The sequence below is a fragment of the Numida meleagris genome, chromosome 3 (genome assembly GCF_002078875.1).
Source record: "Numida meleagris isolate 19003 breed g44 Domestic line chromosome 3, NumMel1.0, whole genome shotgun sequence".
In the NCBI taxonomy this organism is placed as follows: Eukaryota; Metazoa; Chordata; class Aves; order Galliformes; family Numididae; genus Numida; species Numida meleagris.
In genome coordinates this window covers 3664168-3684801 of record NC_034411.1, presented here as the reverse complement: position 1 = coordinate 3684801, position 20634 = coordinate 3664168, and the positions used below count along the sequence as shown (strand labels likewise).

The window sequence follows — 20634 nt, the reverse complement described above, 5'->3', positions numbered from 1 at the left end:
ATCCCATCCAACCATCCACCTACCACCAAGATAACCCCACTAAACCATGTCTCTCAACACAATGTCTATATAGCTTACAGTGTACAGCTACTCACTGAAGATATCCCACAATGAGACTCTGTATCTGCCTGCACTACTACCATAGTTTGCAACAGAGCCCTGAAGAACAGATCAAATAAACTGCTTCTGGCACCTGGAATCTGTCTCAATAAAACAACTGAATTACTGCAAAGGAGAACTTTTTCATATTTTATAAATACATTGCATAGCACTGTGCAATAATACTTAAGCAAAACTACAGGCAATCAGTGTGGAAAACCAGTGTCAAACACACACAAGAAATACTCACTCGGAAAAGTAATCCTGACATGCTCTGAGCAAACATATCCTTTATTTGGTTTTCTTTTGGCTTCTGCATCACTGCTTCTGTTATTCTGAGGAGTATCTGTAACATCTGCTCCCTGGTTCCAAAACAAAATTGTACTTTTTGTTCACAGTTCCTATTAATCATACTTGTTAATTTCACATACCAAAAATCTGTTAATTCTCAGTAAACTTTACACATTGAGAATGTGATCATTGTTGACTGTGGCTGTAAAAATTAATTTTTGAGAAGGCAAATTCAGGAATAGAAGTAACAAGAACTTTGAAATCAAAAAGCACTTTGATGGAGACACAGCAGAACCTACAACCTCACAAATCAATTCAGATGCAAGTTGTAAGTGTGGCATATGTAACAAGGACCATCTCTGCGTAAATTCTCTCTCTCCCCTCTCTCTCTCTCCCCCTCTCCCCTTCCTGATAATTGTCCCATAACAGTTAAATATTAATATTCTTCTCTTAGAGGTAGAATACATTAAACTTACCATGTCTTTTTATTCATTGATAGTTCCATTATCATGCGCCTAAAAATACTCAGAACTGCCTTGCAAGCATCAACTTGCTCCTTTAGAAGAACAGGGACTTCAATGCATGGTTCCAACAAAAAAACATTTGCAGAGTTTGTCAAGAACACCTTCAAGACAGGCATTTACAGTCAGTTTACACAGTGCCAGAAAAAAAAAAAAGGTCAAGACACAGAATAATAGAATACTTGCCCTCTCCTAGTCAAATCATTCACTTTCCTTAGAGCAAGCTTCACATTTCATCTACCACTTAATTTTTCTAAATAATTCTAAATCGAAGTCAGGTGGCATTACATGATAACAAAGGCACATATTACATAGTCTGTTGTCCTGCAGGTACCTCTTCTATTTGGTCAGGCAGGAGTGCCACTCCTCCAGCATTATATGCTTAAGCAAACACCACTATTTCCAATAAATGAGGTACAATAAAAGCATATGTACAGTTCTAACCCACAGTACCAACAGTAGGGAAAAAAATGTACCTTATACCTTAAAATAGTTACCTAGGTCTGAGACATGAGCACATGATTTAAAGTACATTTTTATAGAGTTACAAATGTAGTTCAAATCATATCTGATGAAAACCATCAACGGCTTGTAGTTTCTTTCCTTAATTTCAGAGTATTAATTTCAGAAAGACCTCCATCTAAGCTTTTAAACCAAAATAGGAAATTACAGTTTATATAAACCAGAAGAGTATTATTTTCAGTAATGCAAAAAAGAAAAAATTAACAGCACACAGTAGCTACGTCTCCCTTTCTCCATTCCCAATACAAGGGATCTATAACTGATCAGAAAGGGGGCTGTCCTGTGCTGAGCTCAGCACATTCATATACAGAGCACTACACTGGTGCTAACCTAGAACTCTCCCAAAACGTTCTAATCTGGAAATGACCATAAAATTTAATATGGCTATATGACTGTATTATAACGTGCAGTATAAGTTACATGACTCTTACAGCCTTGTAACCTTTCAACACAGCACACCTGTAATGCAGCTTGAGCACCAGCTTTAACATTTTTGTCCTCGTCTTCTAATACACATCCTCTGTTAACAGCGCTGGTAAAGGAGTACGTTCTTCCCCAGCTGGATGAGCGCTTATGTCCTGAATGGTCAGAGGAAAGCTTTCAAAAACATCACTCAGTTAGTGACCACGGAGAAAGGAAAACGTCCACGATTATTCAACATCAATTAAAATGGCAAAAGCAAGAAGAGGGAACTACTGTGCCCTATGTCCATTTCAGCAAGGAAGTTATGTCTATCATTGATACCTCTGAGCAAACAGATAGTACATGGAATTTAAACGTTCACAGAACGTAAAAGAACTATGCTGTTTTGAAATATTTTATCTTATATTTTGTAGTCACTGATTGTAGTATATTTGAATTCATGCCTGGAAAAACTACAAATCCTGATTTTACAACTCAACCATTTTTCTCAGTAGCACAAAATTTCTATTTAAGTAGCTTTGAATGTGAAGGTCAAAGTCAACATTTAATGATGGTTCACTACTATAGTACATGAACATGAAAAAGATGATGTCACAGAATTTTTACTTACAATCTAACTTCCTAGAGTTACAGATCGAAAGTTTTGACTGAGTATATACAAATTAGCAGATATTTTCAAGTTCTTAAGTAATTACCACCACTTCCATTAAGTTCTTGCTACCATATCTCTATAGACAAGGAATAATGAAGAAAGCTGTATTTTTCAAGGAGCTGCAATCTTTCCTTGCACTCAGTAAGGCCTACCGAACACTAAGTAATGATTTACATTTCTGGCCCTTAGACATAGCACTTCTAAATCCTGATTTCCCATATAACTTGTTACTCACTTAGAAAGCAAGATTAAGGGGTAAATAATATATTTTAATATATTTTAAGGAGAGAGAATAATGTAAATAACACTGATAGCATACATGTTTACCATCCATCTGCGAAGATGAATCCTCTAAGTTGACAACAGCATCCTCACTGTTTTCCTTTTTGTCTGGCTCCTCCATGAACACGGGTTTCTCTTGCAGTATCCACTTTCGATACACCTTAACCACTTTCCGCGTTGCAGATATATCAGAGGAAGGCAACAAAAATGCCTAAATTTAAAGTTAACTGATTTTACTGCATATACGGGGCATAGAAATCCATGTATATACAAACACACACATGCATCATCACTACCCATAAGTAACATAGATCAAAAATATTATCAAACATATTTTTTACATCTGTACAAGGAATTACGGTTAATCAACAACGTATGTATATACATACACCTGTGTGGCATCTCACAATTCTGTAACTATTAATTCCAAACAATTTCCATGTTGTATTTGTTCAGACAAACACGAAGAGGTGCCTTTGCTCACTGTAAGCTCTCTAAATTAAGGTGGATTCATTACACAAGTTATTATTAGGCATAGAGGTCCGGCAGGCTTAAACTTGGGTTCTACCCTACACTTTTTGAAGAAGCTGACTTCAAATTACATCACCAGTACAGGATATGAAATGGCATTTTAGCAAGTGTTGGTAGAGACAAGACAGTAAACTGTGATGAGAATAGTGGTGACTGACATTTAATCTTTTTTGACAACATTTTCAAAAATCATCATAATGAATTTATTTTCAACATGCTACCCAATGTCAGTATTTGTAACTGTTCTGTAAAGATGTTTATTGTGAGAGCTTTCAACAGCCAAACTGCCTGCTTCCCCACATCTCTGGAGATCTTGGGCATCTAAAAAAATACAGCAATGTGTGTCAGATTCTTGCAATATTGTAAGTCCTGGGAAACCACAAGGTCACTAAACAGTGCGTGATGTCTGCCATATCTTTATTGGCCAAGTATTATCCCTCACAGTGGTATAAAGTTAGTTTGATGACAGAACATTTTATAGACTTCTAAAAATGAAATCTCACAACATACTAGCATCAACTGTTGGCAAATCTTCGGACAACAGAGAACTGGCATAGAAATCAAGGTATAGAAATTTCATCCGGTACCAAAAAAACCCACCTTACATTGCCAAGAAAGAAAAAGTTCCTGCTTTGGTATCATATGCATTATACTACAAACTCACCGAAGAAGACTAAAATACATTCTTCAAATTAAAAAAATCTGTTCTGGCTATGAAGAGATTACCCACTCTTCACAATTAACAACAGAACAAGCTGTAGTAACGCATTTCAGAACAAACGTTAATAGCATATCTTCCTATACTCTGTTTAGCTGCAAAAACATTACTGGGGTATCTTGCTCAGACTGGGGGAAATCTTTGCACCGTACAGCACGTTTCCCTTTCTCCAGTCAGCATGAAGTGCAATATCCAACAGCTAGATGGAGTCTCAAACTCCTAGTCTGCTGAAATTGATGGGTTAGCAAAGCTAGACCAAATACGCCACATAGCAAGCACGTTGTTCTGCAAGTTATGGGGAAACTGAAAAAGTCTGAAGACAATTGCTAGACTATTAATAATACAGACAGGATCCAAGTACCATGATCTGCTTCGATTACTGAACACTGATCATATCTAATAAGAGTGCTGCATCCTGTTAGCTTCTGTTCCCTAGAAGCTAGTTGATCTTTGCATACACTCTGACCAAACACCAGCAGAGGGCAGCATACCACAGTGGTTCGCAACATACACAAAATCACCCCTCCCTGTCAAATGCGCTGGTACAAAGTGTTCCTTAACTGTGTCACACAAAACACTCCCCAGTAAAGCATGCATGCTCACTCTGCTGCTGGAGGGTGTCTCCTATAAATTTATGTAACCTGGAACTGCTGTTTCAACCAATTTCTACCATGACAACAAAGCAAAAGAGGACTGGGAATATACAGTAAGTCCACGTGTATTTTTATCCCAAACAATTGAAAAGATATCAAAATAAAGAGAAATACTAGTAGAAGCAATAAATAATGACTTTGACCACACAAAAAAGAATTTTACTCGTTCAAATAATAACTGCAATCTAAGTGGCCCATTCAAGTATGACATATTTGCCATCTAGTATCAGCAAAGTTTCAGCTCCCATATAAATTTTGTAGTTCAAATTAGATGCAGAAAGACCTCCCAAATAAAAGTGATGGTGTGATGAGCATCAATGCTTGATCAGTTACCTGACCAGCAGCCTTCACAGTGATCTTTCGAGTAACCATGACATTTTAAAAAAATCACGTAATGGCAACTACACAGGCACATTTACCTGCCGAAACACCTCGTTAACGAAGTTAACATATCCTCGAGTGGACAAGAGGATCCGCTGCACCATCTCGTAGACGGTCCGATGCTGCTCTTCGATGCTGCAGAGGCTTGAATTACTGAGCCGCCGGTCAGATAATGTGCTGCTATTGGAATGGCTTCTCTCTTGCTCGCTTGCATAAGGCACGCTGGTTTCCAGTTCAGGGTTTTTATCTTGGTTTACAACACCAACAGTCTACACAGAAGAAAAGATATATCTAATTAAATTACTGAAACACCGCATGCCAAAAATCTGAGAGACTTTCTCAGAACTCAAGACAGTAGCATTCATTTTCACATAGCACCCAGGGATCCCAGCAGTCAGGAGGTGCAATTTTCAGTCTGCTTTTTGATACAAGAAGGAATTTGGTCCTATATGCTACATGAAACATACTTCCTATGAGTCCACTGCAGCCTGACTTGTCTGCTCCCCGAGAAAAAAAGAGGAAGGGGTGTAGTGGCGGGACTGGAGGGCTGGCAGGGACAAGGGAGAAGCATCTCCAAGTCCACTGGATTTCAGAGAAAAGATGGATCACATCACTATACATGGTGCATATTCTTAGGCATTATTATTCCTGACAGCTCTTTGCCAGGTAATGTTCTGGCGTGGCGTTGCATTTACTTTGCAACATTTCATCCTGAACCATGTCTGGCTAAAATAATTCAGTCAAGGGAAGACCTTACAAAGCCTTTGGAAGAAAGTGAATAAAACTGCATGTGAATTACCGGAAAATGAATGCTACTTACACTAACTGAACGCATTGCCCAAATGCAGTTCAGCTTTATGTTTACTTCAGTAAGGTGACAAAGAGCAGCAGTAATGTCTCTACTGCTTTTCATAATAAACTTATTTGTAAAATTCCGCCATACTAACAAGGCACAGGCTACAGGCAGCGAAGCTTCTAACAACCAAGAAGTCAACATGTGCCAAAAGCTGACACTTGGCTTCAGCTAAGTGCTAACTTTTGACAAGGTTCCATTCTGAAGGCAGCAATATCTTTATATAGCCTAAATATTTAATTGGTGTCAGTCGTCCATAAAATTCAGTGAAAAGATTTCATTTACCAGGCTATGCCTGTTGCAATGACACAGCACATATTTAGACAGAAGGTGGAAATTCCAATGAGAATGAAAAGATTACTAAAAAGCACCTTCAGTAGGTAAGCTACACTTGGCCCTTCTAAGGTTTCAAAACTCTTCAGTGAAGAAATTAATTAACGTGAAAATATACAGTTTGACTTTCACAGTTAATGAATGTTTTTCCACTGAAGCCAGATTTGACACTGACCTACAATTCAAGAGAAGAATATAAAATTGACACTGATCTTAGATTTTTAATGGGAAGCTAGAGGGTCTTTTAAAACAATTTGTTTCCACAAAATTCATTTTAAATCCCTAATCCTACAGAAACCTCAACCAGAATCTAAAAGTGAAATATTTTTCTAGTATCTCATTGTAAACAGCTGCTACAATCAAGAGGAAAACAAAACAGTCTTTGATGTTACTGGGAAATGGTATGCGCCTCAAGTAAGTTTGACAGTTTACAGATTAAATTCCAGAAGTCTAAAGATAATAGTAATGAAATCTGGTAAGGCAAACAGATATGAGAAGAAAAATGTGGTTAATTACTTAAGAGATTCCCTTGAAGACTCCCTCCCTCACAAAAGAAAAAAATAATCAATTTACAAGTACATCAGTTATTCATGTGGGGATTGCATTTCTTTCTCGCTGCAGTTGTCAGTGCACTGCGATCACTTGCAAGGTCTCTAGCATGTATGAAGAGAAAAAAGGTAAACCTGAAAGCACACCTGGATAATTTTAGGGAGCATTTCTCCTCCGTTTTTTGTATGCTGAACAGCAGTTAAATATTTCTTTTCAAGAAAGAAAGTGACAAGCCACTTAATAAAAACAACTCGAGCTGCCATATATGGAATTTTTGTGCTATAGACATTTTCATTGTTTCGTGTTGCAGTAATGTAGACTGGTCTTGGTCTTGTATCAGGAATATCTGGTGAGATAAAAAGAGAAAATGCAGAGAAAACCTGATCTTAAAAAGCTGTACTTGCTTCCAGACTCTGTTTAAATGCATAGAACATGTCACCAACATTTTCTCCATGTGAAATAACAGATGCAATAATGACTGCTTTTATTATTTAACATTTGTATTAATAACTTCTTCTAAAAAAAAGCAAGAACACAAAAGCACAAATCTTTCATGAAGGCTATAATTTGTATTAGGCAAAAGGAAGGAAAGCAAAAGAGAAGAGCTGCAAAGAGAAAGACAAGATGCCAAACAAACGTGAGCCTGCAACATAAGCTGAGTTTACAACTTTCATGGGGTCTTACTAGTAAGGTAGTGAGAAAGAGATGACGACTCAGGAACACTCAATAGTGGAAAGATTAATAAGGATACTTAGCACATGGGAAAGAGATGTTAGCTCAGGTGCAAAGAGTACTGCACAAGCTAAAATAAAAGAGAGAACACACATGGGAAGAAAGTGGAAGACTGCCAAACGTACATAGGTTGGGTCACAATTAACACAGATGCTTAGATCTCGGGGGAATAATCACTTGTACACAGCTGAAGAACAGAGAAGGATTGTCCTCTACTTGTGAACAACACATCTGAAGTGGGACAGAGGTGACTTCAGACACTAACAGCAAATTGCAAAGACGGGAGATAGAAGTCAGAGGAGGAAGAGGCGAGGTGAGTCAGGTGAGTATTAACAACCCTGCTCCTATTGGCTCTAATACATAATTCAGTAGAATCTTGGGAGAAAGTCAAAGAAAAACATGAGCATTACTGAAATAATATGCTTTAATCCCAGAGAAGTGCTTCTGATAGATGCTTCTAGCAACACAAACGGAGCTCATCATTTGCTTCAGAGCTACAACTCTGTTTCCTTTCATTTGGCTTTCGATGCTCATTTTTTTCTGTTTAAGGAAACAAGGACTCTTTTTTTTACTTAAAAGACAAAATTTGCTACTTACCGAGAACAGGTTTGTAGAGGTTAGTTAGTTTTGTAAAAGATGGAAACAAGTGTGGAAGGTAGTATTTTCTGAACAAGGTAAAGAGAAACTTAAAACCAGTGTCTTGGTTCTCCTTATTCTTCCACTCCAGGCTTGCAGCCTTTGCCAGAGAATTAAAAAGAAAGAAACAAAAAGCTTGAAGTTCATGTTTTATACTGAGAATCATTCCATGTTGATGACAAAATGTTGCTCTGCTTAATGAGAAAGATGAACAACTGCACTTTAACAAGAGGGATGAAAAACCAACAGTCCCAAATTTATTTATTTTTTTAGAAAGCACAGTAAGAATATGAGATACTACCTTGAAGAACTTTAGTATATTAAAGAAAGAAAGCTCATTAGAAAACAGCACATTTGTGCTGTTCGTATTCTGTGAAGCACAAAAAATACAGCATTATTATTTTTTTTTTAATTTGCTTCTTACCTGTGAATTTGGATGAAATTATGAATACCTCTGGGCTACACTTGCATCACCAACATGTCGTTAACCAGAACAATTCTCAATGCCTACACTTCAAAGGAAGGCTGTGCGCACAGCGCTCCTTTGAGACATGTGACTCCAGGCACAAGTGCTTTCCACTGAGAAGGAAGAGGCTGACATCCCAGTTTGTCTTGAGCAGCACTCTGTTCTTGTGCAGACATACACCAGGGAACCACATAGGCACTTTCAAGGCATGCCTTAACAACAGTTTTGAAAGTGCTCTTTGGAAGACCATGACAAATTTTTGCAAGGGTTGCTTTTTGAATATTAAAACACTTTCAATTTGGAAAATGTTGAACACAAACTAAGTGGGTATGGTTTTTATCTGTGCAAGAAAATCCAATAAAATTTCAAACAGGAAACACCAAAGTACACCTTTCTAAACTGAAGCATTTTTTCCACTGATGACCAAGGTCTACCTGGATTTTAGTCTCCTGTATCACTTCTCTCTCTATGAAACTCAAGTAAGCACTGCAAGCACTCCATTTTTGACACTTACTTCAAATTTGAACCTACCTCTCATCTCCCCTTTTTTAGTTTTCGAACATATCAAAAGACACTTAGAAACACTTAGAAAAGCCTGTCCAATCGTACATAATGGACAAGTTCACTGTCTCTTTCCAATGTGATAACATATGAAGTTAAAAAAAAGGTTTGTTTATTTTAGTTGAGTGGGATCTTTTTTCTTTTAAACACATTCTCCTGTTTTAATCTAGACTGTACCTTTCTCCAGCTCTCTAAAATTTTGGGGCTTGCAATGCCCTACACTTCTGCAAAACAGACACATAGAGGTGGAAGCAAGACTACAGACTTTTTCCAACACTTATTATGTCAAATAAACTATGTTAAATTCTGTCCAGATAGACATAAATTGTGAATGTAAATACACACTGGAGTATTAATGACATTCAGATTAATGACACTGACATTACTGAGTTACTGTAATTATTGTCAGATTATTAGCATTGATTAATACCCAGTCTACTTAAGATAAGGTTGAAGTACGCTAAGGGAGCCACAGTCAACAAGTGCATGCACTTTATTCATGTATACTTGCAATATCTGCTGTTACGATGCAGAAATGGACTGCCAGATTACAACTGCAGTGGCTGTTTCTAAAATTTAATTTCTAAGATTTTCTACAAATTGCTCCACAAATCTTCCCAGCTCTACAGCAATCAAAAGCATTTATTACTCAAAGTCATAGTTCACCTTCACTTTCCTTGTTTTTTATTTTTAACCATTACCTACTAAGACTTGATTTTTTTTTAAGTTACACTCATTAAATTTCACCATGAAATTAGTTTCATTTTTTTTGTGCCAATTCAACTGCATACTGACAGATCACCAGTCCTACTGCTTTTAAAGCACTATCAGCTTTTAAAGAACTAAAATGGTATGTGATCTCAGAACACATACAAGTTGCTTTTCCTACCAAAATGTATTTGTTAAAACCCGTGCAAATTTTTAAACAGTAGAGAATTTGTTCCCTTTGTCTTCAAGACTTGCTCTACATTCCAGCTCAGAGCGATCATTCTGTACTTGTGTCACGTTATTTTCATCTCATCCTCAGTCTGTAGCAAAAAGGTTACTGCCCATGCACACTCGCCTCTACCTAGCAACACAAGCAGGATGGATGTTGATATGCTGATGAACAACAATGAAACTGGATTTGTAGCGCAGTCATGTTTTAGATCCCAGACACACAATCAGAGTGTAAAAACAGCAGTGAAAATATTTTTTTCACCGACATACTGTGAAAATCTGATACGTAAGAGGAGTGCTGTGTTGATAATTTCACACAGCAACTGTCTCAAACAAATTAATCAACAAAAGCTTTTCCAAATACCTCTTTGGTATTGCATTTTTTACTACATGGTAATATATATATATACATAGTATAATCGTGTTTGTTGTCTAAACAGTTTCCTCTTCCTTTAAAATGTTGTTTCCTTCATTCTTTTAAAACAGATAATCTTATTTCTTCAACAGATGAATCTGATTTATTTCTAGTTAAAAGTTTTGATTTATATGTGACTTGCATCCTTCAAAAAAACAAAACTCAGAAGCCATCTCTCCTTTCTTATCTCTTTCTCCAGTGGTCCTTCTTGGCTATTAATGTACGCAAAAAGATCAACTTGTATTTCTGCCCCATATGAACTTTCTAAATGCATACACAGCATATAAAACAGGCAGTTACAATACTTCTTTCATCCTTCTTCCCATACAATTTTTATGTGGAGATTTAAAAGATCTAACAAATACCCTGTACCTTGCCTTGCTAATATGTAAAAATGTCTGCCTTAAAAAGTAATTGTAAAAAAAACTCTTTCCTGGATTTTGAGTGTGATATTACTGTTTTGTTCATCTTACTGGAGTATAACGATTTATTCCAGCTGACTAGAGAATTAGAAAAAATGCAGCTTAGGAGATATAGATATGAAAACTGGTAAATAATTTTTTAAAAAAATGCAATGATCACTATGATGGAACCTCATTATTTACATATCAGGACCCCCAGCAGCCCTCTTAACTGGAGCTTTTAACTGCTACCAGTGAAACAGAAAAATAAGACCGTGTGTGGTCACATCACTCTAAAAGGAAATCTGGCTCTCTCTGCAAAATCATCTTAAAGAACAGTGCATACACTGAAGGATATGATAACATAAGAATACTGTACCCTTCACTTCCAAGTCAAATTAAAGCTAAATTTTGAAAATCAGCTTTCTAATTACAGTTGCTGAAACAGTAACAATAACTTTACAGCAACTTCGTGAGAGATCTTTAGGGACACAAAGAAAAACTTTTTTAAGTTCGGTTAATATTAATCAAGTTTTCCTTATTTCTGGTAAGAATTAGGATTTTCAGCAGAAATGGCTCAAAGAAATATCCTTGGGATAATTACTCTTAAAAAAGAAAATAAGAAAAAGCAGATGACAGCTTTTTCATGAAAAGGGGCAAGAGCAGCTCTGTATATATAAAGTGCAAATGATGTTCTACCACAAGTATAATCCTCCAAATATGAATAGTTAAAAACATATATGCTCCGCACCTGAATTACCATATATTTTAATAGTAACTGAAGAAAATAGCAGGTTTGGTCTTCAGCAATTTTCTCTCCAGAGACAGCTGGCAAAAGTGGAGTAATTTCTTCTGGAAAAATCTTAGCTAGAATAAAAAGAGAATGCTTTAAACACAGAAAACCTGAAAATAATGAAATAAATAACATTCTCTATAAAAAGACCAACTTGCTAGTAATTACTTATGTGCTACTAAGTTGCGCAAAGCCAAAACTGCTTGGATTTCCAGTATTTTCCCATACACCTTCACATATATCTGAGGACAGGTCCAATCTCTGATTTAGTGCAGTTTGGAAGGATTAACACAAGAAGTTGCTGCAGATTAACAAATATGCTGTAAATCTACACAGTAACTTATTTTGCAGTAACGTGTTCATGTAGCTTCACCTCAATATAGGAAAAGAAAAAGTTCTTAACTCAGAATGACAAACCCAAAGGCCATAACGCTGCAAAAAATGTCAATAGCTTGACAAATTCAAGCTGTCTCTGAGCTACAAAGACAAATAGTATCATCCACGTGGCACTGTTCCTGCTTTCCAGGTTCACAGTGAATTCAGGAAAAGGGAGAAAGTGAAACACCTACCACAGAACTTGTTAGTTTACTCACCATCTGGTGAATTAGGAGGACTAATGATGTTATCTAATGTACAGGGGCCTCGTGAGGACATAACTGGTGGAAACCCAGGCACAAGGCATGCAAATATTAATATCTGCTCTTCTGTACAGTTAGTCTGAAGTGCTTGAAGCCAGAGAAGAAACAGTCGGATTCCTTCACATCTTATCTACAAGGGGATGATTTTGTAGAAAACAATATGAAAACAAATTTGAAAGTACAGTAACATAGTCAAGTAGTTAAGAAAGTGCAGGACAAGTACATTGATTCCAATTCTGTACTAGTGAGTGTTTTGGTCATAGAACGAATAATCCCATTGCTAATTTAACAGCAGCAGTGAAAGGTGAGAGCAAACTGTACCAAGACACCGGCACTCCGAGGAGAGTGTATGACAGCTCCAACCTCCACTCGGGGACAAGGAGCTGACCTGCTTCTGCCCTACCAATTACGAAATCCCAGTTCCATGCAGGTTAAGGTAAGCTGCTGTCCTCAATGTCAGCAGGACCAGAATATCCCCAAGAAATCTGAGATGCCAGAAAACCACCCAAGGCAGAGTATTCTGTAAGTTCACTTTCTTCTTTCTCATTAACAAGATCCAATTTTGATTTTAGCCATTTCTTTTGAGTAACAAAAATGGATTTCAAACTATTTGGCAAACAAGAAACCTATACATGTAATACAGTGCACTTCATGCTAGAGAGATCTGAAAAAATAAAGCATTAAGCAGATACATTGCTAACTTCTCCAGCTAAGTTTAGAAAGGTCGTCAGAAGAGCACAACTAAAGAACATGCATTTTAAAACAGCCTACAGTTACAATCTTAAAACTGGTAATTAAAAGGTGAATGGAAAAGTCTAGTGATCTGAAAAATGTTGATACTGAGAATCTATAAAATAATTTGCTTCATACAAGTCAAATGAAAAAGAAATAAGAATACATCATCAAAGAGAGATACCTTGAGAGAGTTTCCAGTGTGCAAAAGTTTCTTCAAAATCGACCCTGGATTAGGAAGATGAAATAGGCACGTATCAGACGTTAAGATGCTTTCTAATAAAACATTACAGAAAAGGCTGCTTTAATGCTATTTCCTGTGCTGTTACTACACTGGTCTTCAAAATAAAATGAAAACCTCTGGGGGATAAAAAGCAAAACGAATCAAACTGCAACTATCGCCATCATCTTCAGGTGAACAGAGTTTTAACATAACACCTCACTTGACAGTGAAGTACTTTTGTTTTTAGCCGGATGAGAATTGTCAGAAATTATCTGCTTTGAAAAATAAGGCATCTAGGAGAAATGTTGACTTGCTAGATTTGGGAAAACGCTTCAAACAATTCCACATAATCTTTTAGGCAAATATATTCGTTTCTGCAAAGTATCAAATGGATCACAGTAAGTCCAATTTGTGGGAATCATGCATTTACAAAGACTAATATAGGCAAAAATTTAAGAAAACTATGCTAGAAATCTCCATGATATTCATGTCTATTTTTTTAAAAAAAGGTGAACAGCTACTGAAACTGCAAAATATTTTGATTCAAGTTTAAAAATACCAGGTCAACTGCTTGTTCCAAATGTCTGACATAAAACCAGAGTGATCTTACGTATCAAATTCTTCAGTTAAAAATGTTTTCAGTCGAACTCCTCGCAAAATAACAAAATGTAGAACTCAGGTGTTATTTCCCCTGGTTCTGAGAATCATAGACTTATTTAAATATGACCCTTTGAGACCACTCCATTTCAAAATTTTAGATGGAAGTTATTAACATATATAGCAAATACATATTAGCACACATGAACATCAAGCAAAAAGCAAATTACAAGGTGCACTTTAAATCACTACAACCAAATTTTGTTGCTCGTTTATCAAACACAGCTATAAATTTACCCAAATACCACTACTCAAAGGGAGTGAGAACATAAATACATTAGCTCTAAAACAACTGACTAAAAGCAATTTCTTCTGGACTCATTCAGATGAAATGGAAGTTAAGTGGTCAAGCAGAGATCTCCTTTTATTTTTCTCACTGCTAACTGGAAATGTGACAACAGCCCTTTCCTTGACCTTCACCTTCCACTCATTATTTCTTTTGCAACAGCAAATACATTGTTGGGACAAAAACATTACAGCTGATGAAACGGTGCTGGAAACCAAACCAAGCAACCAACAAAAAAGTACTATAATGAAGGAATATATCCCTTTGCTCCCCTCCCAACGCAGTATAATCTGTCCAATTTACTTCAACAAACAGCAAAAGAAAATATTGGGACCACCGTGGTAGCATTCAAAAACAGGATTTTCACAGTTGTAATGACTCAAAGAAGTTTAGTCCAGAGGAAATTATCAAATTAAACTACTTCAGTGGATTGCAAGTTGTCTGGACTATCAAAATAAAAGTATTTTACTTCTCACTTGACTCTAATTTGTTAAGTCTGGTCAAATGAGGAGAAGAATAATTTTTTCTTTGTCTCCTGTACATGATCACAAGGCCAAAAGGGACTGCCATAGGAAATACTTAAATAATTAGAAAGTTAACTACTTTCAAAATAAAGACAGCTAGACCATCTTCCCTATAGCATTTTTAGAACCTGATTTTAAGACACACTTGAAATCCCTATACTATCTACAGAAAGACTCACCAATAAAAGTTCAGAAAATTGTTTTTCCAACGTTCATGAGTCACCCAACCTGTTAGATACTTATTATCTTAATGCTTTAAGGTGAACAACTAGTGGAAGAATATCAAGTTTTAAGCCAAGCACTCTAAGTGCCTTAACTAAGTTGACAACTCTATTATTCTCCTTTTAGGCATACGTTGCAACGCAGGGTTCAGTTCTATGCTCATGAAATGTTCTGCAGAACACCTGCTTGTGAACAGACAGAATGGACAGGAAGCCAAGGAAAAAAGGCCGAGCTTTACCAGCTCCTTTCCTACACTTCTCCTATTCCCTCTCTTGCTCCAGAAGCCAGAGTATGTATTCTAAATATCGTGGAGTGCAGATTATCAATGGAGAGCCTCTTGGTTTGATCAAGCAAATGCCATCCACAGGATCTTGTGCCTGAAATGGCCAATGTCAATTGGCTTGGCAAATCCTCCACGAAAGACAGCTGGGGCCCAACTTGCAGAAGTACTGTATAATCAGAATCCCACATACACAGGCCAACAAAACTGTGGGCCGCTCACCAAAGTTATTCAAAAAAATAAGTTTTTGTCCTTTATTTCTTTGTTTCACTATCCCAGCTCTGAAACAAAAATTCCTTTTAATTCCCAGGTGGTGATAGCTGAATGCTTCACAAATATTAATGAATTAAAATGTACAGAGAATAATGTCACAGGACTATCACAGAAGAAATTAAACTCTTATGTGATACAGCAGCCCAATGGTTCACATTTAGTGTAACTTGTGCTTAACTACTCAACAGGCACCAATGGAAAGCAGAAATGTATCAGAATATATTTCCAAAGGAGACCAATTACAAGTTCAACACAGTATCTATTTTTAGGCAAAGAACAATTTTTATTACTACAATTTTGTGCAGGCATCTTGTATGTGATCACTTGTGAAAGACTATCACAATGCAAATTTGCAAGAGAGCAAATAAATATAGATTCCAGGACTGTTCTCAATCTTGATTTTTGGACTTAGTCTGTGAATGCAAAAGGAGACCTAATTAGGAAAAGGTGTACTGGTTTAGATCCCTCATCATTTTGATGCTCTAAAAGCTATGAGAGAGATGAAAGGAAAGAGGACCACAGTAAATCCAATACAAAAATTCCAAGAGCTTTCATGCAAAAATAAAAGTGAAGCAAGCAATCAAAACCACACAAAACAACACACAAAGCTATTTTAGCAGGTAAAAAGATTTTCCAGATGTTTCAAGAATTTTCAGATGCAAATCTCACATGTAAGTACTCTCTGTGTATTGGGCAAAACTGTATCATTCTGTGGTTGAGAGGACTTGTAGAACCAGGAAAGTGATTATAGAAAACATAGACTTTATTTTTACTAGAACATTTTTAAACCATTCCTTCTTACCTATACTGCGAAAATGCCATCGATAAAAAATCCTCTCAGGCAGTAGCTGCAATATTTTCTGCAGGAAACAAAACTAAATAGTCAAATTTTCCATAATAAACTGGCTCATTCAGAGGATACAGATAAACTAATATGCAAAACATAAATGAAATGGTTATATACAGGGAGAGAGAACACAACAGAAAGCAGATAGCTATAATAATTAGAACTCTTCACCATTACTTACTCCCTTGCTGCAAAGGAAGATGCTTGGAATGATCCTAAATAAATGCCGTGGCACTAGCACTCTTTCCCCTTCCCCCTCTCTTGGAATGCCCTAGCATTTCAGAATATAAACTGATTTCTAATGAAGACGTTACAGATAGAATTTCCTTCTAAGAGGCTCACTTTGGGTTACATTTTTCTGAAGTGTCTGGTAATAACTACTGTTAGATTGATACAGTCCAGATTTTGAGATTGGGTGGCTTAGGTCTGCCTTTTCATCAGCTAATGGGGTCTATCTCCCAGCTAAGGCAGAGATGAGCAGCAGGGCAGTTAGTTTTACTGTGAGATGATTTACCTGTGTTTCCAGCCACTGAGTGAAACCGAGCCAAATTACACAAAGCTAGCCTAATTTAATTCATAGCACATGCAGTTAATAAAGCACTTATGTGGAATAATACACGGCGATCTTCCTCTGACTGATGCTAACAGCGGCAGATCAAACAAAGAAAGAGGTTTGGTCAAGCTCATTTCCCCTCAGTTTTGTTACTCAACAGAGCATCCACAAAGCAAAGCAATTTAAGCATACGCTTAAGTGCTTTCCTGAATGGAGTCCTATAATATCAGATGTAAAGAACAGTTGGGGCTACCAAACATTTTTTGTCAGTTTACTGGATGGTAATAAATAATCTGGATAAATCCAAGCTATGGTGGGGGTCTTCTTTTGGTAAACATGACTTTTAAATAGTGTTTAAGCCAGGTTTCGAGACACTTTAAAAAAACAAAGGACTAGCATAATAAACTAGGACTTGGCAAGTAGGTATAGCGTTAGCACAGGACAGCTAACTTACTGATGGTCAGCTTCCCACAAAGGCAAGAGAACACACATGTTTTTGCACAGATTTCAGAGAAAAAATGTCTGGAACTTACGACTTCTCAGCTATTGGAATATGAAATTTAGAAGTTATATCTAAATGGGAAACTAGTTTCAACATCTACTTTTGGAAATAAAATAAAACTGAGCAATGCTATATATGACCAGCAGTCAGAGTTTAATCATCAAGCAAAATCACCGCAATAAATTTCTGCATAACGAAGAGCCATCGAGTCTTCAGAAAAACTACATGCAGGATGCACAATGAATGACAAGTAATTTAAGCAGTGGTGACCCATTTGTTGGTCTTTTGCACATAAAAGCTCACAAGAAGAAATAAAGCGTCACAGCCAAGAAAGCAACTATTTGCATTTTATGCAATCCTTCAGAGACAGCCTACACATGAATCATTACTGCTGTTAAAAACAATATGCTTGAGAGATGGATTATGATAGTTCTTTATTTTTCACAACAAAGTGCTTCAGCAACTGTATACAACACTGAAAGTCACAATCTTTTGAAGATGGAACGTTCCCTTCTCCATGGCAGAAGATGGAACTCATGACAAATTCAGAGACTTAGGGAACCAGACCTCAGGTCATACAGACAGTCTGCTCTTCCTTTACACCCACAGCACGTTCCCCAAATAATATTTGGCATTTCTAAAAGTGAATAGATAAATAAATCAGGCACTCGTGTCCTCGCTGTGCTCTGTTTCAGCACTATCCTCACAGCTCCTTCCCCAGGCCACCTGGAAAACTCTCCCAGAGATGGGCAACCAAAGCCTCATTGAATTCAGGTACCAGAATACACCACAGGGAGAAGCCTCCAAATGCCTTCACATTTATCACAGAAACAAATAAATAAATAAGCACAGTTTATTTTCATTTTTTTGAGGTCTATGTAAGAAGTACAGCAATCATCACAGCAACACAGGCTGCCCTAGCAAGATACATTCAGCTTGTCCTTAGAAATTCTAACTCATTTGTTTCAAAACACTAACTACTAAGAACCAATTAGATTAAATTTCTCAAGAATCCAGCATTTCTGTATAAATAAAAAAATACACCCAGAAAACATGTCGATTTCACTAAGTCTGAAGCATACTAAAACTACCAGGCATGCCATACTCATGTATTATCTGCACAAATATGGGGAAATAATCTGATGACATACAAACATGCTTTCCTTAGTTGCAAAAAGAAACAATATCCATTTCCCAGCAGCTTTAACAATGTTCTCAGAGTAATTTTTCCAGTCTGAACATCCCAAATGATTGAGAATTGAACCAAAGAGCCATTCCTTGCTGTGCCTGAACACAACAGCACACTGAGGTTTCACCGTGCCCTCTCTGCAAGATGCAGAACATGTTAACTGTTATTCGGGAAAGACCAGAGACATGACAGCATGCAGAATGGGCAGTACCTTGTATCTTGCAAAATTTCACCTAAACTTGGACATGAAATTCACTTCTAGAAAGTAAACTATGATAAGATGTAAGCTGCATAAGCTTACAAAGTGTCCAAGATGCATAATTAAGACCTATTTTGAAAAAGAATGTAGTAACAACTCTGGCATCTGAGTGTTACTGACTTTAAGTCATGTTCAGAGCAAATTTGGCACAAAAATACTGTTGCAGAGTCTGACAACTACCAGGAGAAGCTAGCTGATACCTTAAATTGCATGACGCTGGGAGGAAAGAAGAAGGAAAGAACTTGCTTATGGTTTTGGCTTTTTTTTTTTTAAAGTATCAATAAATAAATAAATAAAAATAACACAGAAAATAAAAACACCCTTGTCAGGTGGCTGAATCAAAACAATACAAGGTTTGAAAAAAATAATAAGAGGACAGAAGTTCCTGTCTGAGAAAAGCTTCCGTATCCCAAAATCTCCTGACACAGCAAAAATTGGGATACTTCAGTTGTTTCTCACACCTCTCTTCGTTTCAGCATCTCAAAAGCAGGAAAAAATATGGCTTCACTTCAGAAGAACACAAAGATACACTTAATCATCTGCACAGGAGGACCAAATTGTAAGGTGAAGTCATTTTAAAAATCAAATTAGATTACAGACATCACAGTGACTTCTGAAGATATCAAAGCTTTGCAGAAGACTGGAATGAACAGAATTCATCTAAATTCAGAGGGCATATTTGCTCCTGCAGCGGAAATATGCATTAGCATGTTTAAAGATCTATACCATTACATGAAAACTTCAGAATGTTACAAGCAAATTCAAAGTTAAGGCTGTAACACTCTTTTAATTGGTAATTTTCACATATGTGCATTAGTCACAATAGTAAGATGGTGCTACAGCCTGACAGAACACACTGTCATGCACGTGCACGGGTCATCGTCCTTTCAACTCGGTATTTCCAAGAACATATTCTTCACTCTCCTAACCCCTGGTGTTCTCAAAAACTCATATTGCCATTTCTATAAAACAAATGATAGTTTCTTGCACTCCAGCCTAGACTTTTAGCAACACTGCTGTGAATCCAAACTGGCTATTGACATCTTGCTTGTAGTTTCACAGTACACTAATAAGAAATATTTTAAGAAACCCCACAGTGTGAAATAATATTGCTTTCTCAGAAAACACATAGATCTATTTAATGCTTAGTGCTTTGCTGCATCTATATGGTAATCCATTATAGCACACTTGAAATAGAAATTAGGTATTACTACTGATCAACACATCAGGGTATCTGTCAGTTCTTTTAACTGATTATCCATAGTTCTTTTTCTTCCCGACTTCCTGCATGACTAGGAATAATGTTAAGTTTAAATCTTAGTTTACACAGGATGCTTGCAAGATCTCTCTCTTTATTTTAACAAAGAACAATAAAAAACACGGAGGTTTGTATTTAAACAGATTCCCCCTGACTTAACTAAAACTGCAATTTTGTTTAAAAAGGCTTTTATTTTTGCCAACTTAGCTGAGTAGTATCATGATTGGTAGGTCTGCATCCACTGCAGTGTGCTACACTGCCCTGAAGGAGAATGTAGAGAAAGCCAAGGCTGTACCAAATCTTACACCAAAGATCCCTATGCCCTGGATGTTTTCCAGCTTAACTTACACAGAAGAGAGATGATAAGCATTGCTGCTCTGTAACACACTATGCAGAGCATCTTATTAACCAGCAACAAAATCAAATGTGCTCTTGCTGAT

At 36.8% G+C, this 20634-nt stretch overlaps 1 protein-coding gene across 4 annotated transcripts in view; it reads right to left on the bottom strand.

The window, feature by feature from the left end:
* RALGAPA2 (Ral GTPase activating protein catalytic alpha subunit 2) overlaps positions 1-20634 on the bottom strand; it is a 123787-nt gene that overhangs the window by 83468 nt on the left and 19685 nt on the right. For 2 of the 4 annotated variants that reach the window (XM_021392220.1, XM_021392217.1), the window contains exons 4-14: positions 16389-16461; positions 13306-13349; positions 12345-12519; positions 11710-11825; positions 8138-8276; positions 6955-7154; positions 5112-5342; positions 2828-3001; positions 1893-2030; positions 867-1015; positions 350-461 (exon numbers count right to left, since the gene is read on the bottom strand). In XM_021392220.1, coding sequence (XP_021247895.1) covers positions 350-461; positions 867-1015; positions 1893-2030; positions 2828-3001; positions 5112-5342; positions 6955-7154; positions 8138-8276; positions 11710-11825; positions 12345-12519; positions 13306-13349; positions 16389-16461 — 1551 coding nt within the window. The remainder of the gene's footprint in view (positions 1-349; positions 462-866; positions 1016-1892; positions 2031-2827; positions 3002-5111; positions 5343-6954; positions 7155-8137; positions 8277-11709; positions 11826-12344; positions 12520-13305; positions 13350-16388; positions 16462-20634) is intronic. The other 2 variants (XM_021392221.1, XM_021392218.1) reach the window with 1 other exon arrangement.